This window comes from Eleginops maclovinus, chromosome 19 (genome assembly GCF_036324505.1).
Source record: "Eleginops maclovinus isolate JMC-PN-2008 ecotype Puerto Natales chromosome 19, JC_Emac_rtc_rv5, whole genome shotgun sequence".
In the NCBI taxonomy this organism is placed as follows: domain Eukaryota; kingdom Metazoa; phylum Chordata; class Actinopteri; order Perciformes; family Eleginopidae; genus Eleginops; species Eleginops maclovinus.
The window spans coordinates 16,394,252-16,413,811 of record NC_086367.1 but is presented as its reverse complement, the minus strand read 5'-3'; the positions used below and the strand labels follow the sequence as shown (position 1 = coordinate 16,413,811).

The 19,560-nt window shown below is 40.8% G+C and overlaps 1 protein-coding gene across 2 annotated transcripts in view; it reads left to right on the top strand.

The window, feature by feature from the left end:
- Positions 1–19,560, top strand: part of cdin1 (CDAN1 interacting nuclease 1) — a 57,252-nt gene that overhangs the window by 25,127 nt on the left and 12,565 nt on the right. For both annotated transcript variants that reach the window (XM_063909677.1, XM_063909676.1), the window contains 2 exons: positions 999–1,064; positions 1,228–1,333. In XM_063909677.1, coding sequence (XP_063765747.1) covers positions 999–1,064; positions 1,228–1,333 — 172 coding nt within the window. The remainder of the gene's footprint in view (positions 1–998; positions 1,065–1,227; positions 1,334–19,560) is intronic.

The following is a 19,560-nucleotide window of genomic DNA, read 5'->3' as shown; positions in this document are numbered from 1 at the left end:
TATCCCATCACCATCCCCTAGGTCAGATGAGTGATGAAGGATGAAAGTCATTCCCACTGTCATTAAGACCATATCATTTATTTGAACCTGGAGTGCTGACCTTTCCTCAGAGCTGTACAAAGGACTGTTCTAAAACTGTCAGAGTTCAGGAGGCACGAGGGCCACTAAAGGCAGACTCACCCCATCTGATAAATGGATTTGAAATAAGCTACCCAACAGCAGGGATGGCCCATTAATTTTAATCAAAGGTGATGTAAAAAGGCGATCAGAGCCACATGACAATGTCAACAGCCCAGTAGGTATGAATAGAGGCTACCATCCCACCCCATACAAATCTACACCCACATTACCACACCCAGGATGCTCCTCTCGTACCACAAGCCTCTGGCAGCCTCTCTGACCTCACTCGGCTGTTTTTCTCTCTCCTTGGCTGATGCTTCCTCCTCACCACCACTGACACCGCCACCCTCCATCTCTTCAATTCACTTCCATGCCCCATTAGTTGAGCTTGGCTGGAGACAAAGAGGCAGGCCCTTGGAACTGAATGACCTGGTCAGCCTGAGATTTAATGGAGAAATCAGGTGTTGTAGAGATAATGGCCGAAGCGCACCAGAAGTCAAGGACAATGGCTGCGGCCCGTGCAGGCAGGGGTCATGCTTACAGAGGCTATAATGCCAACCTTGTCCCTTTGCTGTATATTTTATAAAGCTCTGCCAAACTGCAAACTGAAGAGCAGCTCCGTAACTGGGCTTTACAGGGTTTTTTTTTGCAACAACAGCAAATACGTGGCAGATGTAGTTAATGGTTTTACTGTGCTTGCTGTCCTCTACTGTTATTTCTTCTGCTTTGCCAATACTAAAGGGTTTGTTACCAGCACCTTGGTGAAGGCTAAGAGGTTACCTGCCTGTGACTGATGCAACAGAATTTGTTCGGTGAAGAGTAAAACCAATTACAAAGTAAAAGTCACATGTTGAAATTGTGCACTTTATCTCCTTTAGATGAAAACCAACTAAGAGTTATGGGCTATGACAAGACACCTGATATCATCCTGGAGGTTCCCATTGGTAAGTATTAACATAGTATAACTGTGTTTTATGTTGAATAAATGTTGCAATCTTAACTATGTTGTCTTCAAGAGACGTTCTCTGAATCTTGTCATGTTTAAGCCATAATTTACATGGATTACCATTTACTGATTGCTGCTCTGTGTCTCTGCTTTCTCAAAAGCCGTGGAGGGACACATTGTACACTGGATTGAGAGCAAAGCCTCGTTCGGAGACGACCACAGTCATCGCACCTATCTCAACGAACAGTTCTGGAGCTACTGGAACAGGTAAGCGTTATCATATTTGCATTAATTAATAGGCTACTTAATATGTCACACCAGCTTTTTTGGCATAGCATCAGTTTTAGAAAAGAACCTGGCACAAAAAGTGAGTCGAGTTGAGCTGAACTATGCAATTTAAATCAGGTATTAATTATCCGTGAAATGCTGCAACTCCTTTGTCTCCAGTTGGCATATTGTTTATAACTTCTCCTTTTTGACCACAAACCACAGTCAGCTTTTTCTCAGTAGTACAAAGGCAGCTCATATCTCTGTCAAACAAAGCTAACCACTTCCTCCCTGGCATGGGCCACACTTCCATGTGGTACATCTGTACACATCCACATTCAATCCTGTCATTGGAGCCTTTAACAGCCTAGAGGGTATGCCTATGAGCTTGTTTGTTTTCCATTGTGTACACATTGTTTTTGGAAAGAAAGCTGGGAAGTTGGTCATTAATCCGTTGCATCTGTTGTCATGAGAATCTTTGGACAGAAACAAGGCCTTGTTGTCTGACCCCGGGGGGAACAGAGGTGTGTGTGTGCATATAAATGCGTATGTATCACTGCTGGAAATTAATACGGTTCAGTAAAATTATACCCATTTCATTCTCTCTTGAATGATCATAGTTTTGATTTATCCTTTCATCGTCTGCCAACATAGAACAAGAACTTTATTAAGGATCACAAGGTAGAGTAATATGCCCCTTTGTATTGTGTCATCTCTGGGCTAGTTCTTGGTTTAAGGGCTAAACAGGCCCTAAAGTGTCTCATCCATTAAATAAATAAACTCATTCATGATTAAATACCAGGTAAAAATATAGCCTATGAACACCTGTCATACTTATTCCCATTCTCCAAAGATGTTGCACAATACTCAGTGTTATATAGGCTTTATTTTCTTAATACAAATAATATGTTGAGGCACACCAAGACAGAAGAGTAAGGGGTCACACGGTCTTCACATCCCTGCCTCTCTTGGCGTGGGGTTCCAGTCACCCAGTTGAAATGCCGCCCACACTGCCTCCATCCGCATCACTGCAGCCCCCGACCACCCCCTCAGCCGTGACGGCCAGCTGACATGTTGTGACATGGTGCTGGAGCCAAAGGACCCCCGGCACTGACTTTTTATTATGGTTTTCTTGGTGCATGTGCAGATCAGCGGATCAGATTCCTGGATCTATCAATACCACAACACAGGACGGGACACTGTTTATCATAATTCAAATTGAATGGTTTGGGAATTGTTACAATATATGTCTATATCAGGGTTTAACTGTTATAAATATCTAATATTCATTCCACGTTTTTGTTTTCTTAGGCCACCAATTTTGTTAATTTAACCTGCAATGTAAATGTAGGGAAAACTCCATATATCCTGCAAATAATGTAAAAACAAATTGTATTTAAAGTCGTATCTTTTATACGATTTGTTTTTATCTCAAGACCAAAAAGTTAATTAAAGGAAAATAATGGTTCCACATTTAGAAAAATGTTACCATTGCTTGTAGATGACTGACCTACTGATTTAACTCAGATGCTGCCAACAAAGAAACTGTTTGATTTTCAGACCACTCATCCAATAGCATTGAGCAGTCGAAATAAGGAGATTAGGTCAAGGTCATAGTCAATGGTGTGTTATACTTTATCAGAGTAACATAGTTTTATTTGCTTCCAGAAGAAAAAGGCTTGTTTTTTTATTTCCTTTTTTTTCTATTGTTAAAGGTTACTGAGGTGTGATTTTAGAAAGGGTCAGTCTTTGATGGTAACTAGCATTGTTAGGCCTCATTAAATGTCACTAAGAAAGTTGGTGACAATAAAAAGCTTTGCTAAAGCTCCAGAATATTGCCAGACTCATTTTGGAGAACACATTGTAGCTTTTTCAGTCAGTCTAACTTGGGAAAAAATCTAATAAAGGAAAAGAGCTAATTGGATTATGACATGAGGATCAGATGTCTCTATAAATATTTTACCATGCAAGTCAGTATTTCTTGGTTTGGATTTAAGAAAGTGGCATTACACTGCCTGGTCTTCCTCTTTGCTACTCGTGGCATAAGCATACAGAAGGATGAAATATGAGAATACTAACATGCTGATTGGACAGTTAGAGTTAGTCTAAGCCTTACATATTTGCCCACGGGTGTCTCTCATTGATATTCAGGGGCCGCCTTGTCCGAGTGTATTAGAGAACTGACAAAGTAGATCCCGTCATGTCAGCCAGCAGCCTGGTCAGATAAACATTGTTGTCAAAAAAGAAAAAATGTCAGTCCCTTCAGACCCTACCTTTTCAAGCAACCTTGTAATTTTTAATTGACATTTACAGCTGACATTTGAAAACGGCCTCGTCTTTCTCTTATTGTTAGACCTTATATGCATTATCCCCTGGTGTGCGTGTGCGTGTGCGTGTGTGTGCGTGTGCGAAGCAGTGACTTCAGGGTCAGCGCTTTGTAGTCACCAAAACATAAGCCAATAGAGAAATAGGGTACAGCAGTGTGATGGGGTGACATCATCCTCCTTTCACTTCTCATTAGTTGGTTTCAGTTTATGAGACGGACCCTTAAGCACTGATTTTTAGGGTGTTTGTCCATTCCTTCATTCCTCAAACTGATTTCAGTGCTTGACTTTAAACCTTTTGGGTCTTTTTTGACCGCCCTTGGAATCGCACAGCAGTGTTTGTAATTACTTCATTGGCCCTGATTGACATTTGCAGTGATTTGCTTATTTTTCATGAATTCCCTCTTTGCTTTAACTGAGCTGCTTCACCCATTGCTTGTGTTAATTGTTCTCGGTTTGCCCTCAAGCATTACAGAGTGAGCAATGGGGACATGTTTTTGTAGACGGAGAGAAAAAACATAACTAATTTTCCCTCTAAAGCCCTCACCAACTGCATTTATCATCCAAACAATAGTCTTGCCAACACACTAACCCCATAATGAACCCCTCTTCAGTGGAGTGAGAGGTAATGACGCTTCACCTACAATGCTCCCAAGAAAAAAGATAAAAAAGGAAAAAAATGGAGAGAAAAACGGTCTTCTTGCAGAATCAAACGGCGTGTTCAGGCCCAGTGCCTGGATGAGATGGCGAAGCAGCAGCTATTGGTGTCTTGAAGCCATCAATCTTAGCTGGTGGCGTTCCAGAGCTAGCGAGCCCTCTGCTCTGACGGATGTTCAGATAATTGAGTTATCCATCTCGCCCAACTATCAGAGTTGCATAAAAATTATTCACCTGCTGGTGAATATTAAACACATAATGAGCCTCTTGTGTGTTTTTGGAGAAGTGGGTAAGGTTAAACACAGCATGTAATGAAATATGGACTCTGGTGTGCTGCCACCTTAACTGCCCCTCCTTGATAATGGTGTACTTAAATCAATTATGGTTGGCAACGTTCCTTCCGTAACTCACCAAGCAGCCACTGAAGTTCTGCCTTTGTATTTGTCTGATTAGTTTATGTTTTGAAATACTTAATCTTGAAAATATTTGCATTATAACAATTATTTGATGGCATTCCTGAATAAGTGTACACTTGAATAACTCTGAAGGATTAGGACATTATGTAGAAATACTAGGACTGTCAATCGATTAAAAAAAATGAACTAATTAATCGCACAAATTTAATCGCGATTAATTTATCCATAAATTAATTGCATTTTTCTATTTAAGACTGAAGCTTATAATGAATATTTATGCAGAATCATCAAATTAATGTAGAATAAACACAGAGAAATTATATTTAAATTCAAAGACCATTTTAATGGCTTAAAGTGCACACATGCAAAGTGCAAATACAAAAATAAGTCGAAAAAAATAAGAATGTTGAACATTTTTCACTCCAAAAAGATAATTTACTTAGTCCTTCTTTACTTTCAGCCAGTTGCTGAGGCAGACCAGTTTGTTTACGTTCTCAGGGAACAAAGAAGCTCGCTTCTTTTGAATAATGTGGCCTGAGAGTGAGAACAACCTCTCACAAGGCACTGTGGTTGCAGGGGTTGAGAGGTACTTCCGCGCATTGTAGTGGACACCCTATGTATTTCTGAAATACACATTGATGTTTTCAGCACTGCTTTTTATCAGATTTGGAACATACCACTATGTTGGTCCCTGAGGGATTTAGTTACTTAATTTGTCCTTTTCAGTCTGTGGAGTATTTTGTAAATGTTATGTAGCTCAAATTGAGGAGAAATGACACCTAGGAAGTTTTGGTACTTGGTGGATGGATGAATAGATGGATCTATAGATCAACTATTGGTCCTCACTGTCAGGAGAGCTTCCATCACAGCTTGTACAAAAATACCAAAACATTAACGCTACATCATTTGAATTCAAAGCCTTGTCCAACAGCAAATTTGTAAAAAAATGGCTACACAGGTTCCTACACAGGTTCCTCTACAATCCACTCATCATCAGTAAGATTATGAAGAATTCAGGCAGCCATTAATTTCCCTCCATGCAGCAGATGTGTACCATTTAAAGAATCAATAGAGTAAATCAGAATATACTGTTTGCCACATAAAAGCTTTTCAGCAACAACACCACTTCGCCCTGTAGTAGCAGATTTAAAGGGCAAATGTAGAGTTGAATGAATAGATTCAGAGCCCGTTCTTCTCCTCGCTGTTTCTTATTTTTCCTCCCCCATTCCATACAATCCAATACAATTGACAGCCTGTGTGGATATGAGCATAAACTCCATCGTGCCCCCCTCCCTGAGTAAATCAGCTGTGAGATTCCTAAACTGCAAACGTGTCAGAGTTGAAAATGTTAGCGCTCTTAATGGAGGCTTGAAAAGGTTAGATCTGATAAAAAGCTGTCAGACGTCCACGAAAAATGATTTATAGCTTTATAATGGGACAGTATGCCTCATTTCTCCCTCATATGAAATGGGGGTTAAGACTTTTGGGTTTGCTATTATACATCATCTGGCTTGACCACTCTGAAATTTGTTGAGACTTGAATGCACGCCCACGCATTAGGTTTCCTCTTTTCTTTTTGTAATTTTGAACGTCATGCTCTGTTGTTATGTAGATAATTTATGTCCTAGTATAATTAAAGGCGGACAATTCTCATGCTCCAAAAGTGCATATCGATCTCCATTCAAATGTGTTTTTGCGCAAATGAGATTAGTGCCTGTCCTTTGTTGCAACACTTTTTTGCACGCACATGGAAGCAGGACTACAATTAATGAGGAAGTCATAATTCTCAAGACTCTCACCAGACTGTTCCTACAACATCACTAATCTGCTCGCTGACACATTGGCTAATGAATAGACAAAAATCTGATTTATGTGTTGTTTTATATTAGTTGACACAGCTGCAATTAGACATCTTGAGCTCTCTCTGAACCTTTTCCAATTATATCTGGAACTATATACTGTAGATATTACAGCTCTGCTATATTCTCTGAGCTGTCAATCCAATTGCAGCTTCAAATTCTTTTTGATTCCAGATATTGAAAATTGCTGTCTTTTTTTAATGGAAATGTCCATCATTTTTTGTTGAACTTTCTAAAATACTCCCGACAGGAATGCCTAATTAATTACATTATGTGTTGGAGAAAAACCTTTAATGAATTCAACAGATTTTTTTGATTTTGCAGATAATTTGCTTTTACGTGTATGACTTGCTAAATAAAAATAGGCATTTTCTGAATGTTAGAAGTGCTTGCATGTGCATATAGTGCATTTAATGCAATATATAAACAGCAGCAGTAGCAGCAGGACCATCATCGAGCCAGAGCAGATAGGGGCTGTCATCTGAGAGAGGGGCCCACAGGCCGAGGCTGTTGCTGATCCAATGAGGCCGGACATTACAGGGCCATCCCCAAGGACAGGTACTGATGCCTCTGGTGTGACAATGTGACATCTCCAAGACCTGTACCCTACCACACTTTACCTCACCTTCCCTTCTGAGATGTTCCTGGCAAAGAAAGGGAGGAAGATAATGTAAAAGATACATTTCCATGCAATAATGGCATTTGAACACCTCATTGGAATCATATTGACCTCATACTATATGTGCTGCTTTACTGCATCTACAGTGTCAGCTATGTGTTTAGTTTCTTATAAAGCCTTTCTGTTGTGGTTTTGATTATGTTGCGTTTCAGGGTTACTTGGCTTGCTATTTATGCCTAAAAAAATCTTAACAAAAAAAAAGCACAAATATCAGTTTTTCTGTTAAAGGACAAGCGCCTCAAACATTGCCTCCTTCCTATTTATAGTTATAGATGCCCCATGCAGAGCAGGAACGTGGCCTCTTTTATTGTTTCCTTTGTTATGACATCCTCTCGTAGAATATTCCACAGCTAGAAAAATAGCTATCCACAATGGTTGTTCCTTTAGGGCTTTGCGAGAGTTTGTTTTAGGGCACATCGGCACACAGAAGTGCAATGCTTGCCCCTAAACCACAAGCAACTTGGAATATTAATGGCAAATGACAAGTCTGCTCTGATGCTTCAAGGATTTCATGCTTTTAAGGATGCACATTTGGGTGCATTGTTTAAGGCGTCTGGGGTGTAATCCGCACTCTCAGGTCTCCAGCAGCCTCAGGATTTAGCTCTGGTTAAGCCTTCATGTCTCCTATTTATTTTTGTAGGGTTGTATGTGTGCATTATCTAAATTTGTCATTTACCGTTGAGTGTGAGAGCAGCCTTGACACGGCCGCTGTGTCTATAAACGAGGATCGGGACAGAAAGCGGCACCCCTGCGACATAATATCCCTCCTCCTGTCTCTCTGCTAGCCTGTGACACTGTGAGATGGAGAAGAAAGCCTCAAGTTAAATGAGGTGCAAGCATGTCTGCGCCATAAATTCCTGTTTTGCCATGGAACTTTTTAAAAGATTAATGTACATTTTTTGTCAGCTTTCACAATGTATGTCATCAGACTTACAGATGCACACTTTTTTTTTCACCCCTCATTTTCTCGGTCTCGCTCTCCTTTTCCCCTTCTTCTTCTTCCTTTACAGTGACCTTCTGTGTTTCATTCCAGGAACAAGTCAGCAGCATTCGTCAAAAGCCCAGAGAGTGGTGAGCAAGGATAGAATGGCTCTTTGTAAGACTCAATCTAACAGGATCATTTTTGATTGCTCCCAAATCACAAAGTGATATCAGGATTCCGCATTTAATCCAATGTGATGTGAAACTTGCAGTGGTGTTTTCTTGACACGGAGACAGTGTAAACATAGATATAGATAGAATATATAGAGTTTGTATGCAATACATGGTGCATGCTGTGCATTACAAAAAGTCCTGCACCCTTCTGAATCTGAAGAAAAATTGAAGATTGATAACGAAGGAAATGGCAAGATCATTATAGGGATGTCTGTTGGATGTCTGCTAATATAATAAATCTCTTTTTTTAAAGGATAAAAGCCATGCAACGTTTTTTATTATTTGACTCGCATAAACACAATTACAGCAAAGAAGACATCAAGATACAATTTTAATAAGGCCTTTTAAGTATTTAGGTAAGTATGGCGGCTGAGAGTCATCACATTATCCCTCCAAACCTAAGGAGAGTATGGGACCATGACTTGTTACAGGAAATGTGACCAAGTTAATCGCAAAAAATAGCATATTCATTATTGGTACCAATAATATTACAATTGAAATAAAACAATCTGGTCTTTTGTCTCCTATCCAGCAATATGATCCCTTAGACTTTGATATAGAGGAGGACAGCTTTTATTTTTGCATGGCACACATGGATAGAGGAGGAATGCATAGTTTAGTTCTGGATGTGCGATTTCATGACATGGCAAGTGTTTAACAGCTTTTTGGGCGGATTAAGATTTTCTTTTCTTCTGATTTATTGATTTTGTTGGGTTGACTTGACATCAAGTAGTATTTCTCTGTGTATGGTAAAGGTTACTTGTCCTCATTTTTAATGGAAGACTTCAGGATTTAATTGAAGCTTTTTATCAGCTACTTGGATTTGTAATGGTTTGGTTTAGCCACTTTATCTTTGCTGTAATTTATGTGTTAGTCACTATTGTCTATGTGTTTCAGAGCACAAAAACAGTAAACACTGTTTCTATTTTAGACCAAAATAAATATTATATTTCACGGGATGACAGCCTAGGAAACAATGCTTCATATTTCAGTCTTTGTGTTTAAAGAGCAGCTCTGTGTGTACCTGATAATGTGCTGGTACTCGGGGTCCATGGAGGCCCATCAGTCACCGTGTGTAGCTGGTCGCTTGTGATAAGTGGTTCCTTATAGATAATCTAGACAGTGGGATTCTTTTTATAGGCCCACTGTCCCTCACATAACCTTGTTTTTTTTCTACCACCCATGCTTATTTTCTTTTTTTCCCCCCATCTCCTGATTCTTCATCCTCTCTGTATACTTTATTATTTACATTGTTTATATAGTATTCTAGAACAAGTATGTTACCATCAGAAATGCAATCCTATATATAAAATAGACACATACTAGTGTGCTGTCCATGTACCTTTTCCTTTCTGGTATTTGTACTGCTATTCTGGCTCATTTTGAGTATTCGAAACCAACATGACAAGGTTCTCCTACTCTTTGTACATAACCCAGTACATAAAATCAGTTTATTTTAGGGAATGCAAAACAGTATAAGGATTTCTATAAAAGCCAGAAACCTCAATCAGCTTCTGTATCTGTTCCACAATATATTGCATCAAAAGCAACAATGCTGTTCCTTATTTGCACCTATCATTCTACATTCTTCAGTTAAATTCAGATTTTGTTTCTTCCCCAAATGACCTCATCCATCTCTCTATATAACTTTCTTTATGTTTTGAATCGTTTGTTTCACTATGTAAGACCTATATCTGATTGTACCTCATGGCAGTCATTTAGATTGATGTACCGAGGGTAACTGAATTGAAATAATAGAATGATAAGGAGGTATTTGTTTTTCTGAACTCTTGCTTTATATTTCAGTATTAATTCACTTCATTGCATTGTTGCCAGAAAAACCCTGAAAGAGATACAAGCACATCTGAGTCTTGCCTCACCGGCCTGGCATTTGTTAAAGAGCTTCGTCAGGACCCTTTTCCCCATCTTTGTTCCCAGGCAGCCCTCTCCCGTCTCTGGTTTGAGTTTCACGTCTCGCGGCGGTCTGATTGCCTGATAGCTTAAACATCTCTGCCTGCCTATCCCTTAGTGGGAGTGTGTAATCAAAGACACATGAGGAGCCTGTGTCCAAGTGCTGACCTTCTGATTTTGCTCATCACTTCTTAGGGTTAATGTACAAGATCTATCAGGTCAGCAGATTTGTCTCCACAAGCTTCGTCAGGTCTATAAAAGATTCGGGAAAAAATGCCTTTGGCCACTGAACCCTTTTGAAACCTCTTAAAATAAATGTGGACTTTTATATTCCTTTCTATCTTTTGTGTTAATAATGATAATGTGTTTTATTTTATCTAGTCTGCATTTTAAGTATCACCATAAACCAAACCTTTGTGACAGGATTAAGGAGTTAACAGGCTAACTATAAGATCCAAATACCAATCCGTCCGTTGTCGATGTAACATTTCAACATGGGCGGGAAGTTAAAACAGGCGATACCCAATCCTTTTCTCTTGGACTGATGTGAGATAACAGAGGCGTACATTTCTGAACAAGTGAAATATAAACTCTGCGCAGAGTTTAGGGCTTTGAGACGCGCCCCCCTCCCCTTTGAACGGCCGCCACGGATATGTCGGAGAAATGTATTTCTCATTTTGAGTGATATCTCTATCAGCTGGCAGCCTCTCACCATGAATCTTCCCCTATGTAAAACCAAGAATCTGTCTCTTCAATGACGGCAGCGTGTTTTAAAATGACCACTCTTAGTTTTTTATTGGGCGTGTGTGTGTCATGGAGGTTACAAGTGAAAGGGCAGAATAGAGCTGTCTAGCAAAGGATCTCTGATAGAAAGTGCCACTTTAATTTGTGCACAGCTGCAGTTAAGCCTGGGCCGGCTCACTGTCCAGGGCCGACACTACACATTTGCTTCTCCTGCGACGGGAATGGATTTGAAAACTTTTAACTTTAGACAGAGTTCTGGTCTGACCAGTTCTGATCTGGTTCCCTTTTTCACGCCTTATCTTCAGCTTGGTTTGTCAGAATTGCACGCTGACAAAGACTGATCCAAACACAATTTTTTTTCATTTAGGTTTTCAGATCCTTCGAGGCCTTTGTTGTTTTTTTTTTTAAGTTGTTTAACTCCAGATACTATCATTACAATCTTGCATTATTAAATTACATTTCACTTCACTTTTTATATTACGTTTCCATTGGAGAGGCCATTGGCTAACAGTCTACACGTCTACTAATTTGGTGATGAGGGGGTTTAACGCTTTGGGGAACTCTATCCTCAGAGCTGCTGACAGTCCTCAGCCCCCCTGAGTGTCTGCTAAGGATAGAGCTCGTGGTTAGAGAAAAGACTACTGGCCCTGTTTAAAATATTCGTTGTGGTTTGAATTAGAAAGGGGATAAATTCTCTGAATAATGATAGCAAAACATTTAGCTTCAGCTGCCCGGGTGAAACAAAACACGCTTGAGTAAAACTTTGAACTTTTTTTCTCCCGCAGCCGTTTTGTTTTCAAATTGTAGTGCTGAGTTCATGGGAAACTCACTCCGAGGTTACCTGCGCCCCTGAAAAGTGATGGAAAAAAGGATTACGGCCACAAGAATGTTTTTTCAGTTAGTTGAAATATTACTAACCTTGTCAAATGTCATTTTGAATGAGAAAGCAAACATATTTTAATCATTGTTTTAAAGGAAAGGGCTTTTCCAACTGTGACTCTTGGAGAAAGGGGTCAGCTAATTGCAGCGTTTGATGTCATGTTTGGTCTCTCTTTCCATTTTGATTCCACTGCCTGAAAGTATGCTCGCTCTCTCGCTCAACTCTCTGTCTCACACACACACACACACACACATACACTCAAATGAAAAACTACTCAGAGAGTTCTCAATTTTGTAATCTTTATTGAGTATTTGCTTTTACTTCCTGTCAGCCCTTCTCTAACCTTCAACCTCTAACCTCTACACTCCTGCATCACTGAAATGTTGACCGCTCCAGACAGTGCTACAATTTAAAGATCTTATTCATGATTTTGTGAATGAAAGTGCATTCCAGTGAAGAGTATAGGGTATATCAGACCTCTGTCTTCAAACTCCCAGTTTTTTCTTGTAAAAATATAAACCTCAGTGGACCAAATATTTTGTGCAAAGCTCACCCACCGTCCCGCAGCAGGTTAATCGTCCCAAATCTCTATGGTTCTCATAATTACTGTTTTAACAGCAGCAGGGGGGGCGGGAGAGGGATATACATTGTAAATTATGTTTGACAAGGTGGGGTTAGTGGTTTTGTCGTAGCTTGTCTTTAGTTATTACTCATACTTCCTCTTGTCATAGATAAGGTCTGCTAGTGAACATACCAAGGTGAGCGCTGGCGCAGGGCTCTTATCGCCAGCATTGATTTAGGGCAAGAACCCAGTGACAGAGGTCATTGTGCAGTAAAGCTATCCATCATTCGGGTTTGATTTCTGCTATGACCTGTCTCCAAGTTGTCTACACGTAGTCACAAAAAGTAGAGGCCACAGGAAGGTTGGACTGGTGGGAGGTGAAATGTGGACGGTGTATTGAGGAGCTTTAGAAAGTGCTTATGGTGTATTAAGAGCTGACAATAATGAACAATTTTAGGACTGTTATTACAGGTTGACTCATATTTAGGATTTGTGTGAAGATGTCATATAGAATCAAGGTAACAGTGCAAACCCTAATTGTATCATCTAATGATTTTATCAAATGTATTTGTATTGCATTTACATCTTTGGATGCTTATTTGTTTTTCACAACTAGCCCATTGCCCTTTTTCCACAGTTACATTTAGCGTTTCACAGTAATTCGCCATGTGTCCTAGGCATTTCCTTTATATGTGTTTGAGACACTCACATTTTCCCCGATTTAAAATTCAAGGTATTTCCCCAGCCTGTGGTAAATACATTTTTAATCATAAACACAGTTTTCCCTCTTTGCATGGGTATTTTTTCAGATGTCTGAAGATGGGTATTTATTGCTGTTAAAGTTGTCTGCGGCCTTTGTGTCTAGACTGTACATTTTGGCTTATATGTTCTATTTACTCTGGCTTCAATTTGAGGAGCTCTTGCTTTTAAATATGCTATGAGTCATGTTATTGATTTGTCATGAAGATTATTTATTGCATATTTTTCACTAACTTGTGCAAAAGTTGGAAGCTGTCAGAGAATCTTCTGGAGAGAGTTTGCATGAAACTGGCTGAGCTCATTCTTAAGGGAAAACATATTCCAGTAGAATGTAAAGGTATCTTTGATTATGCTAAAATAGCTAGTTCCAATTGTGGGACTGCTTACTCCAACCTACCAGAGGATAACCTAAGCAGCTAATTACACTTCAGCCTGCAATCAAATCCATGTCAGGTTGCCGGAGAACCTGGATTTGTGCGGTGGATTTCAGTTAAATACAGGAGCAGCTTGAAACATTTTATGGTTCTCTACTCAAATTAAAGTTTATTTCAGCAATCCCCTCTAAAATGTGTCATATCCCATTACGCAAATTTGGACATGGTAAATTAGCGGCGAGGAGTGCTTACGCTATGAATATGTTGCCTTTTTGTGCTGTGTGCAGAGGGTTAGCTTACTGGGGGTTGGGAATGTCTTTAACTCTAAAAAGTTGTCTTAAATTTTCTCCCCTCGCAAGATGATGTGTTTTTGCAATTCAAATATTTGCTCATTCTCCTCTCCATTGCAGAGCTCTCTTTGAAGCGGAAGAGTTCTATCAGGGCCAATGACAGTGTGAGTGTGCAGCGTGACAGCGCAAGAGGCAGAGCTGGACTATTTCTAACTGCATATTTAAATAGTAAGGAAATCCAGAATCAAAAATGTATGCAAATGACGGCATGTTTTGCATGCTGATATTTTTATGATTTGGGGCTTGCATATTCAGGTAGTGTTCAGTACGTGCCTAGCTTTAGCAACATTAATCAGAATTACTTCATGTCTCCACCACATCCTTGATCTCCCTCTAAACAAACATTCCTGGGGGTGGAAGGCCTGCAGTTTGGCAGATCTACTTTTAATGAAAGCTCTGCTCAATGTTTTTGTGGACTGTTTTAAGTGGAAAGACATCCTTAAGGCCCTAGGCTTCATAGGGAAATGTGTAACCCAGAAACTCTTGATGCTTCAATGTTAATTTTATTTATTGCACATTATGGAAGATCTAATTACCTGATCTCATTTCATAAATCCTAGCTATATATATATATGTATACATGCATACCTTCTGCATGTTATGTGTGAAGCCTTTTTTCACTTAAATGAAGATTTTACACATTCATTTGAACATTTACACCCTGCGACATAGTGTGTGGGTGCTTAAGGAAATGTAAGGGTTTATGCAATGAGCAACATATCAAGACTGAGCCCTCAAAAAGGACCTTAAGCCTGTCTTCCCTCCTTAAGGTATAGAAAATACAGAATAAAATAATTAATTGAATTGTCATTTGTATGAGCAGCCCTTGCTCTCTGCACCCTATAATTCCAACCTCTTTCTCCCCCTTCCCCTCAACCACATTTTTTCCCTTCTTTTTTTCTAAACAGCAATTAATCTCATTTTTAGTCCAATTTCCAGCCCTCTGCTGGAGTCAGAGCGAGTCCCCTGTTTTGTTCCTATTTGGCTTGGTTCCTCTGCATAGTCATTAAGGGCCCAATTAATGTCACCCTTTAGCTGAAGAGTGCTCATTTTTATTGGGGAGCTGACAGTCACCGCCATGAGTGCCGCAGTGTAATATGCATTAATTGCCCCGTAACACTGGTAATTACCAGTTCTTCAAGCCTCTCAGTAAACTGTCATGCCCAGACACGACTGCTTTGAAATAGATTACTCATTAGGGAGACCTGCCCTGTTTTCCAATGGGGGCTCGCTGGGTTGGCATAAAGATGAAAAAAATCTGGTGCTTGAACAAATAGTTGCCAAGAGCAATTTCCTATTACAACTTCCCGGTGACGGCTTCTCTCTTTCTCTTCTTTCCTTTTTTTCCTCATATGGCATTCCAGCCGCCACTTGAGGTAAGGATCAGACGAAGAGTTATATGTCCATCATGAATATCGCTGATAGAAGTTGGGATGTCTTTTCGTCCCAAGTTTTACTCCTTGAATATACATTTGCATTTGGATTTCACCATTGAATTTAATGTCTTGGTTTTAACCGAAATCTTCAATGTGGAATATATTTAGTTCATTGTCATCGTGCCTTTATACAACACTCTCCTGAATGCCCAGAGACTACTAATGCTCTGTTGCTTAATGTGGGGCATTTCAGGACCTCTGTGTTGATGTGAAGTTGTTGTTCAAATATTGATGCAAACTCTGCTCAGGGGTCTTGTGTTTGCCAAACTGTGGAATCTCTGTTTTAAACATTAGCTTGTGCTTCACAGTTCCTCAAATGTATCCTGCGTATCTGTAGAAAAATAAATTGATAGTGAATGCAAATAGATGAATTTAAAGAAAGGGTTAGAGGACAAAAGGAAGGGATGTAGAGTGGGTGTCACCATTGTTCTGCGATAAGATATTACAAAAGAGAGACCAAATCAAACAATGTTAGCTATCGCACATCCTCTCCACATGAAGGTGTTGGCCTGTTTAGTCACGCTAGAAACAATATTTATATTTCACCACAGCTTTGTAAACGTTAAGTGTGCGCTAGGCCGATTCCTCTCTGGTCCCTGTTCTTTCTTTCTTTTTTCTAAAGCACTCTTGTGTCATTACCCATTTACCTAGAGCAAGGAAAAGAATAGAATGTGAAGACCAGGGAAAAGCCTTTCACACACACAGAGACAGAAAACACACGCCTGCATGCACACACACAGATTCTCAAAGGTGCTGCTTTTGTTTTATCTCCCTTATAGCACCTGCTTCAGGCAATCTGCTCCTACTCGTCTCAAATGAATTTTGTCACGGCCTTTCAGATTCTCAGCCAGCGATGTGCTAATGAAAGGAGATAGTACAATTTGAACTGACCAGGTAGCAGCCAGCAGTGCACAGCTGAGAGCAAGGGACGGGGACACACCCCTCCTTGAAACAAAAGACAAGTCAAGCGTCCGCTGATATACCCATTACCCTTCTCATTAATACCCTGCAGACCTCGCCGTGTGAGTGTGTGCGTCCGTGTGTGCTTGTGCGTACGTCTATCTGTTTGTGTTGGTCGAGCACTTATCGAATTGTTTATGACAGGCCTAATTGGGCTAATTGACGACATTAAGATTACCTGTCAGCTGTGTGTATCCAGACTCCCTATCTGTCTGACAACTCCTGACAAGTGAGGGACCCCGTAGCATCCGTCATGATGGAGCATTCCCAGGCCGTAATAGGGACAATAGGGGCCACTCTAATTTGATGTGGACAGCCATGGCTGCACGGATCAGCCTCTGTGTGTGTGTGTGTGTTTTTGGTTGTGTGTGTTAAGTATAAGTGAGAGTCGGGGGCTCTGTGCATGGCCAGGCTAATGGAGTACCCCCTTTGGCAATGTGACAAAGCGATGAGGCAGTCTGAGGGGAAAAGTGAAAAAGGGTCTTCAAGTGTTTAAGGACTTGAGAGGGGAAGGTGCTCGAGGTGACGGCCTGCACAGATTGAGTGACAAGAGAGGAGCGCTGACATCTGTGTATCTGTGTGGTTGTGGTTGGTCACCCATACTCTTTTTTTCATAGAAATCCAAACTTTTTGAGATACAAAGAGATAAAAATGAGCCCAGTTAATTTGACTTTTTCAATGTGTTTTCGGTCATAAGTAGTTGCTTATTACCATTGAAGAAATATGATGTGCATAATGAATTCATAATTGTTCTTAAACCGTTTCAATGGAAGTTTAGTTTATTTTTTTTCTTTCTTTGATCTGAGGTTCAGATATTCATAGATCAGGGTCGCCAGATCTTAAGCAGAACACAGTCCTATCTTCTTAGGCTTAAGGAATGTGCCTCTGCATATCTGTATCAACCCAGCCTTTCCCTCCCCACTCTCCTCGCCTGTGTGGCATTGTGTGGGGCTTTACAGCGTCGTCGCTATGACATATCAACGCTGTCAGCCCAGGAGATCCCTCTGTTTGTTTGTTCTCCTCCAAAAGGGGTTAAACTGTCAAGTTGACAACTCACAAGACCTTTAGACTCCAGCACTACCTCCTTTCCCTGTCTCTCTCTCCATGGCTTCCCCCCTCCCGTCCACCTTCATCCCCAAACGAGTCAAAATCAATACCAGATTGCCTGAGGACCACTGTTTGGTGTGGGCCTGACCCCTAGATGTCCCCCACTCTGCTCCTTTCATTACATGTAGCCCAGTATTTAACTTCCATCCTCATCCCTTGCCTAATTAGTTTCGATAAGCTCAGAGTCTGTCCCTCCCTCCCTCTCTCTTACATGTGCAGCCGCACACAAGCTCCGCAAACACACATGGACATTTTGCTTTCTTGCCCTTTGAAGGGACACCCTGGGCTGGGAGTAATAAAAGACAAATCCCCAACATGCGCACAGAAGCCCCCAGCGATTCTTGAGCTTGGATTATTTTTTTGTTTGCACAGCAAATTTTTTAAAACTACAATGAAATTAGATTTGCACCCTAGATCATCAGTGAAAACACTGGGGATATCCTGTGTTAGCCAAAGCTAATGGTGCTCTGTGGTGGGCCTGTTAGCAAGCCTAAGCCCCAACGTCAGGGAGTTTTCCGCTCTGCCTCTATGTTAGCCTGTGTCTCTGTTGAGTTGTCCAGTCACAGACAAGGTAGCCATTGATGTTATGTAGAATATGATAGTTGGCTCTTTTTAAATATCCCCCTACTAAACCTGGTAAATAATTGATCAGTAAAAAACACAGAAAACCGTTCCAGTGATTTGTCCGCTGGAGGTCTGTGTGTTTTTATGTACCACCCACATGTCCAGGTGCCGCCACTGCGCCTGCTGGCCCGTCGACCACTGGCAGGCCCCAACGACATGTTGGCCCCCCTGCTCTGCTCCCCCCCAGGGGCTAAAATTACCCTCAGGAATGTAAACAGACTGCAGAGTAAGCACACAGCTTTCTGTGGCCCTTCGCCTGCGTCCGTCTCTGAACTCACCACCCAAACTGGGACAGATCCATTTTGGACTCAGAGGCCAAGGTTGGTGGCAAGGAAACCTTTAACCTGACTTTGGCTCAACTTTTGTTTAATTAAGAGGACTAATAATGTTTCTGTTCTGGTTATGTTCATCAAACTGCAATGCTCTATGCAACATCTGAAAAGCAAATATATACTTTTAATTCCTTTTCATCATATGTCCTTTCCCCTTTTCATTGTAATAGACAGATGGGCATTCACACCAATTCATTAGGTGTGTAGCTGTAAGCGGTGGACTCTGGGTGAAGAAGTTCACTGGGCCGGGCGCTGACATGTTGATTTAGTGGTGGTAACACGACTGCACTTCCAAAGGTGCTGACTTGGACGAAAGCCAGGCCTCTTTTTCTCCCAGGGAGACATTAGAGGCCTCACTCTAATTTTGGGCCAGGGTTCTACTCATGGATGCAGAGGCCAGGAGGCCCTACACAACAAACATTCACACCTGCCTTTCCATGCCTTACTTTTGATTCAGCCCTCACTTGAGTGGCAGCCGGATTTAAGATAAAAGGCTTATTCCTGAACTCAGTGGATAGTGGATAATGAAAATGCAAGTTCCTTTGCAAAACACACTATAATATTAAAGCATAACGTAAAACTAAACATAGCCATGATAATGTTATCTATTACGTAAAAGATCAAAACAGAATTTTTTTTAAATCCAAAAAAACATGTTAAAAAAAGAGCACTGACTTTCTTTTTTTGTATGTTCCGTTACATTGCGTGTGTGTGCATATTCATGTGTTTGTTTCAATAGCATAACAAGATGTGGAAGATAAACAGCCAAGCATCAGGCACACATCCTATGACCTCACATATAAACATGATATCATCCGTACATATACACACATAACACTGTTCCTGTGCTGGACACACCAGGTTTGCAGGCGCCCGGTCAGACTGACGCTGCCCTAGCGAGGGCAGATAGGGTTACAGTACAAACTGTTGTTGATTAGGGCCTTGCCTGTAGTGGGGGATCATCCTAAATTGAAAACACATTAGCCGCTAGGGTTAAGGGCAGGATTAGGACCAGGGCGGCTTGAGACTAGGAGCAGCGGCAGACACAAAATGGCCGTCCCTCTGCCTGCCTTTGACTGTGTTTCCCCAGAGACAAGT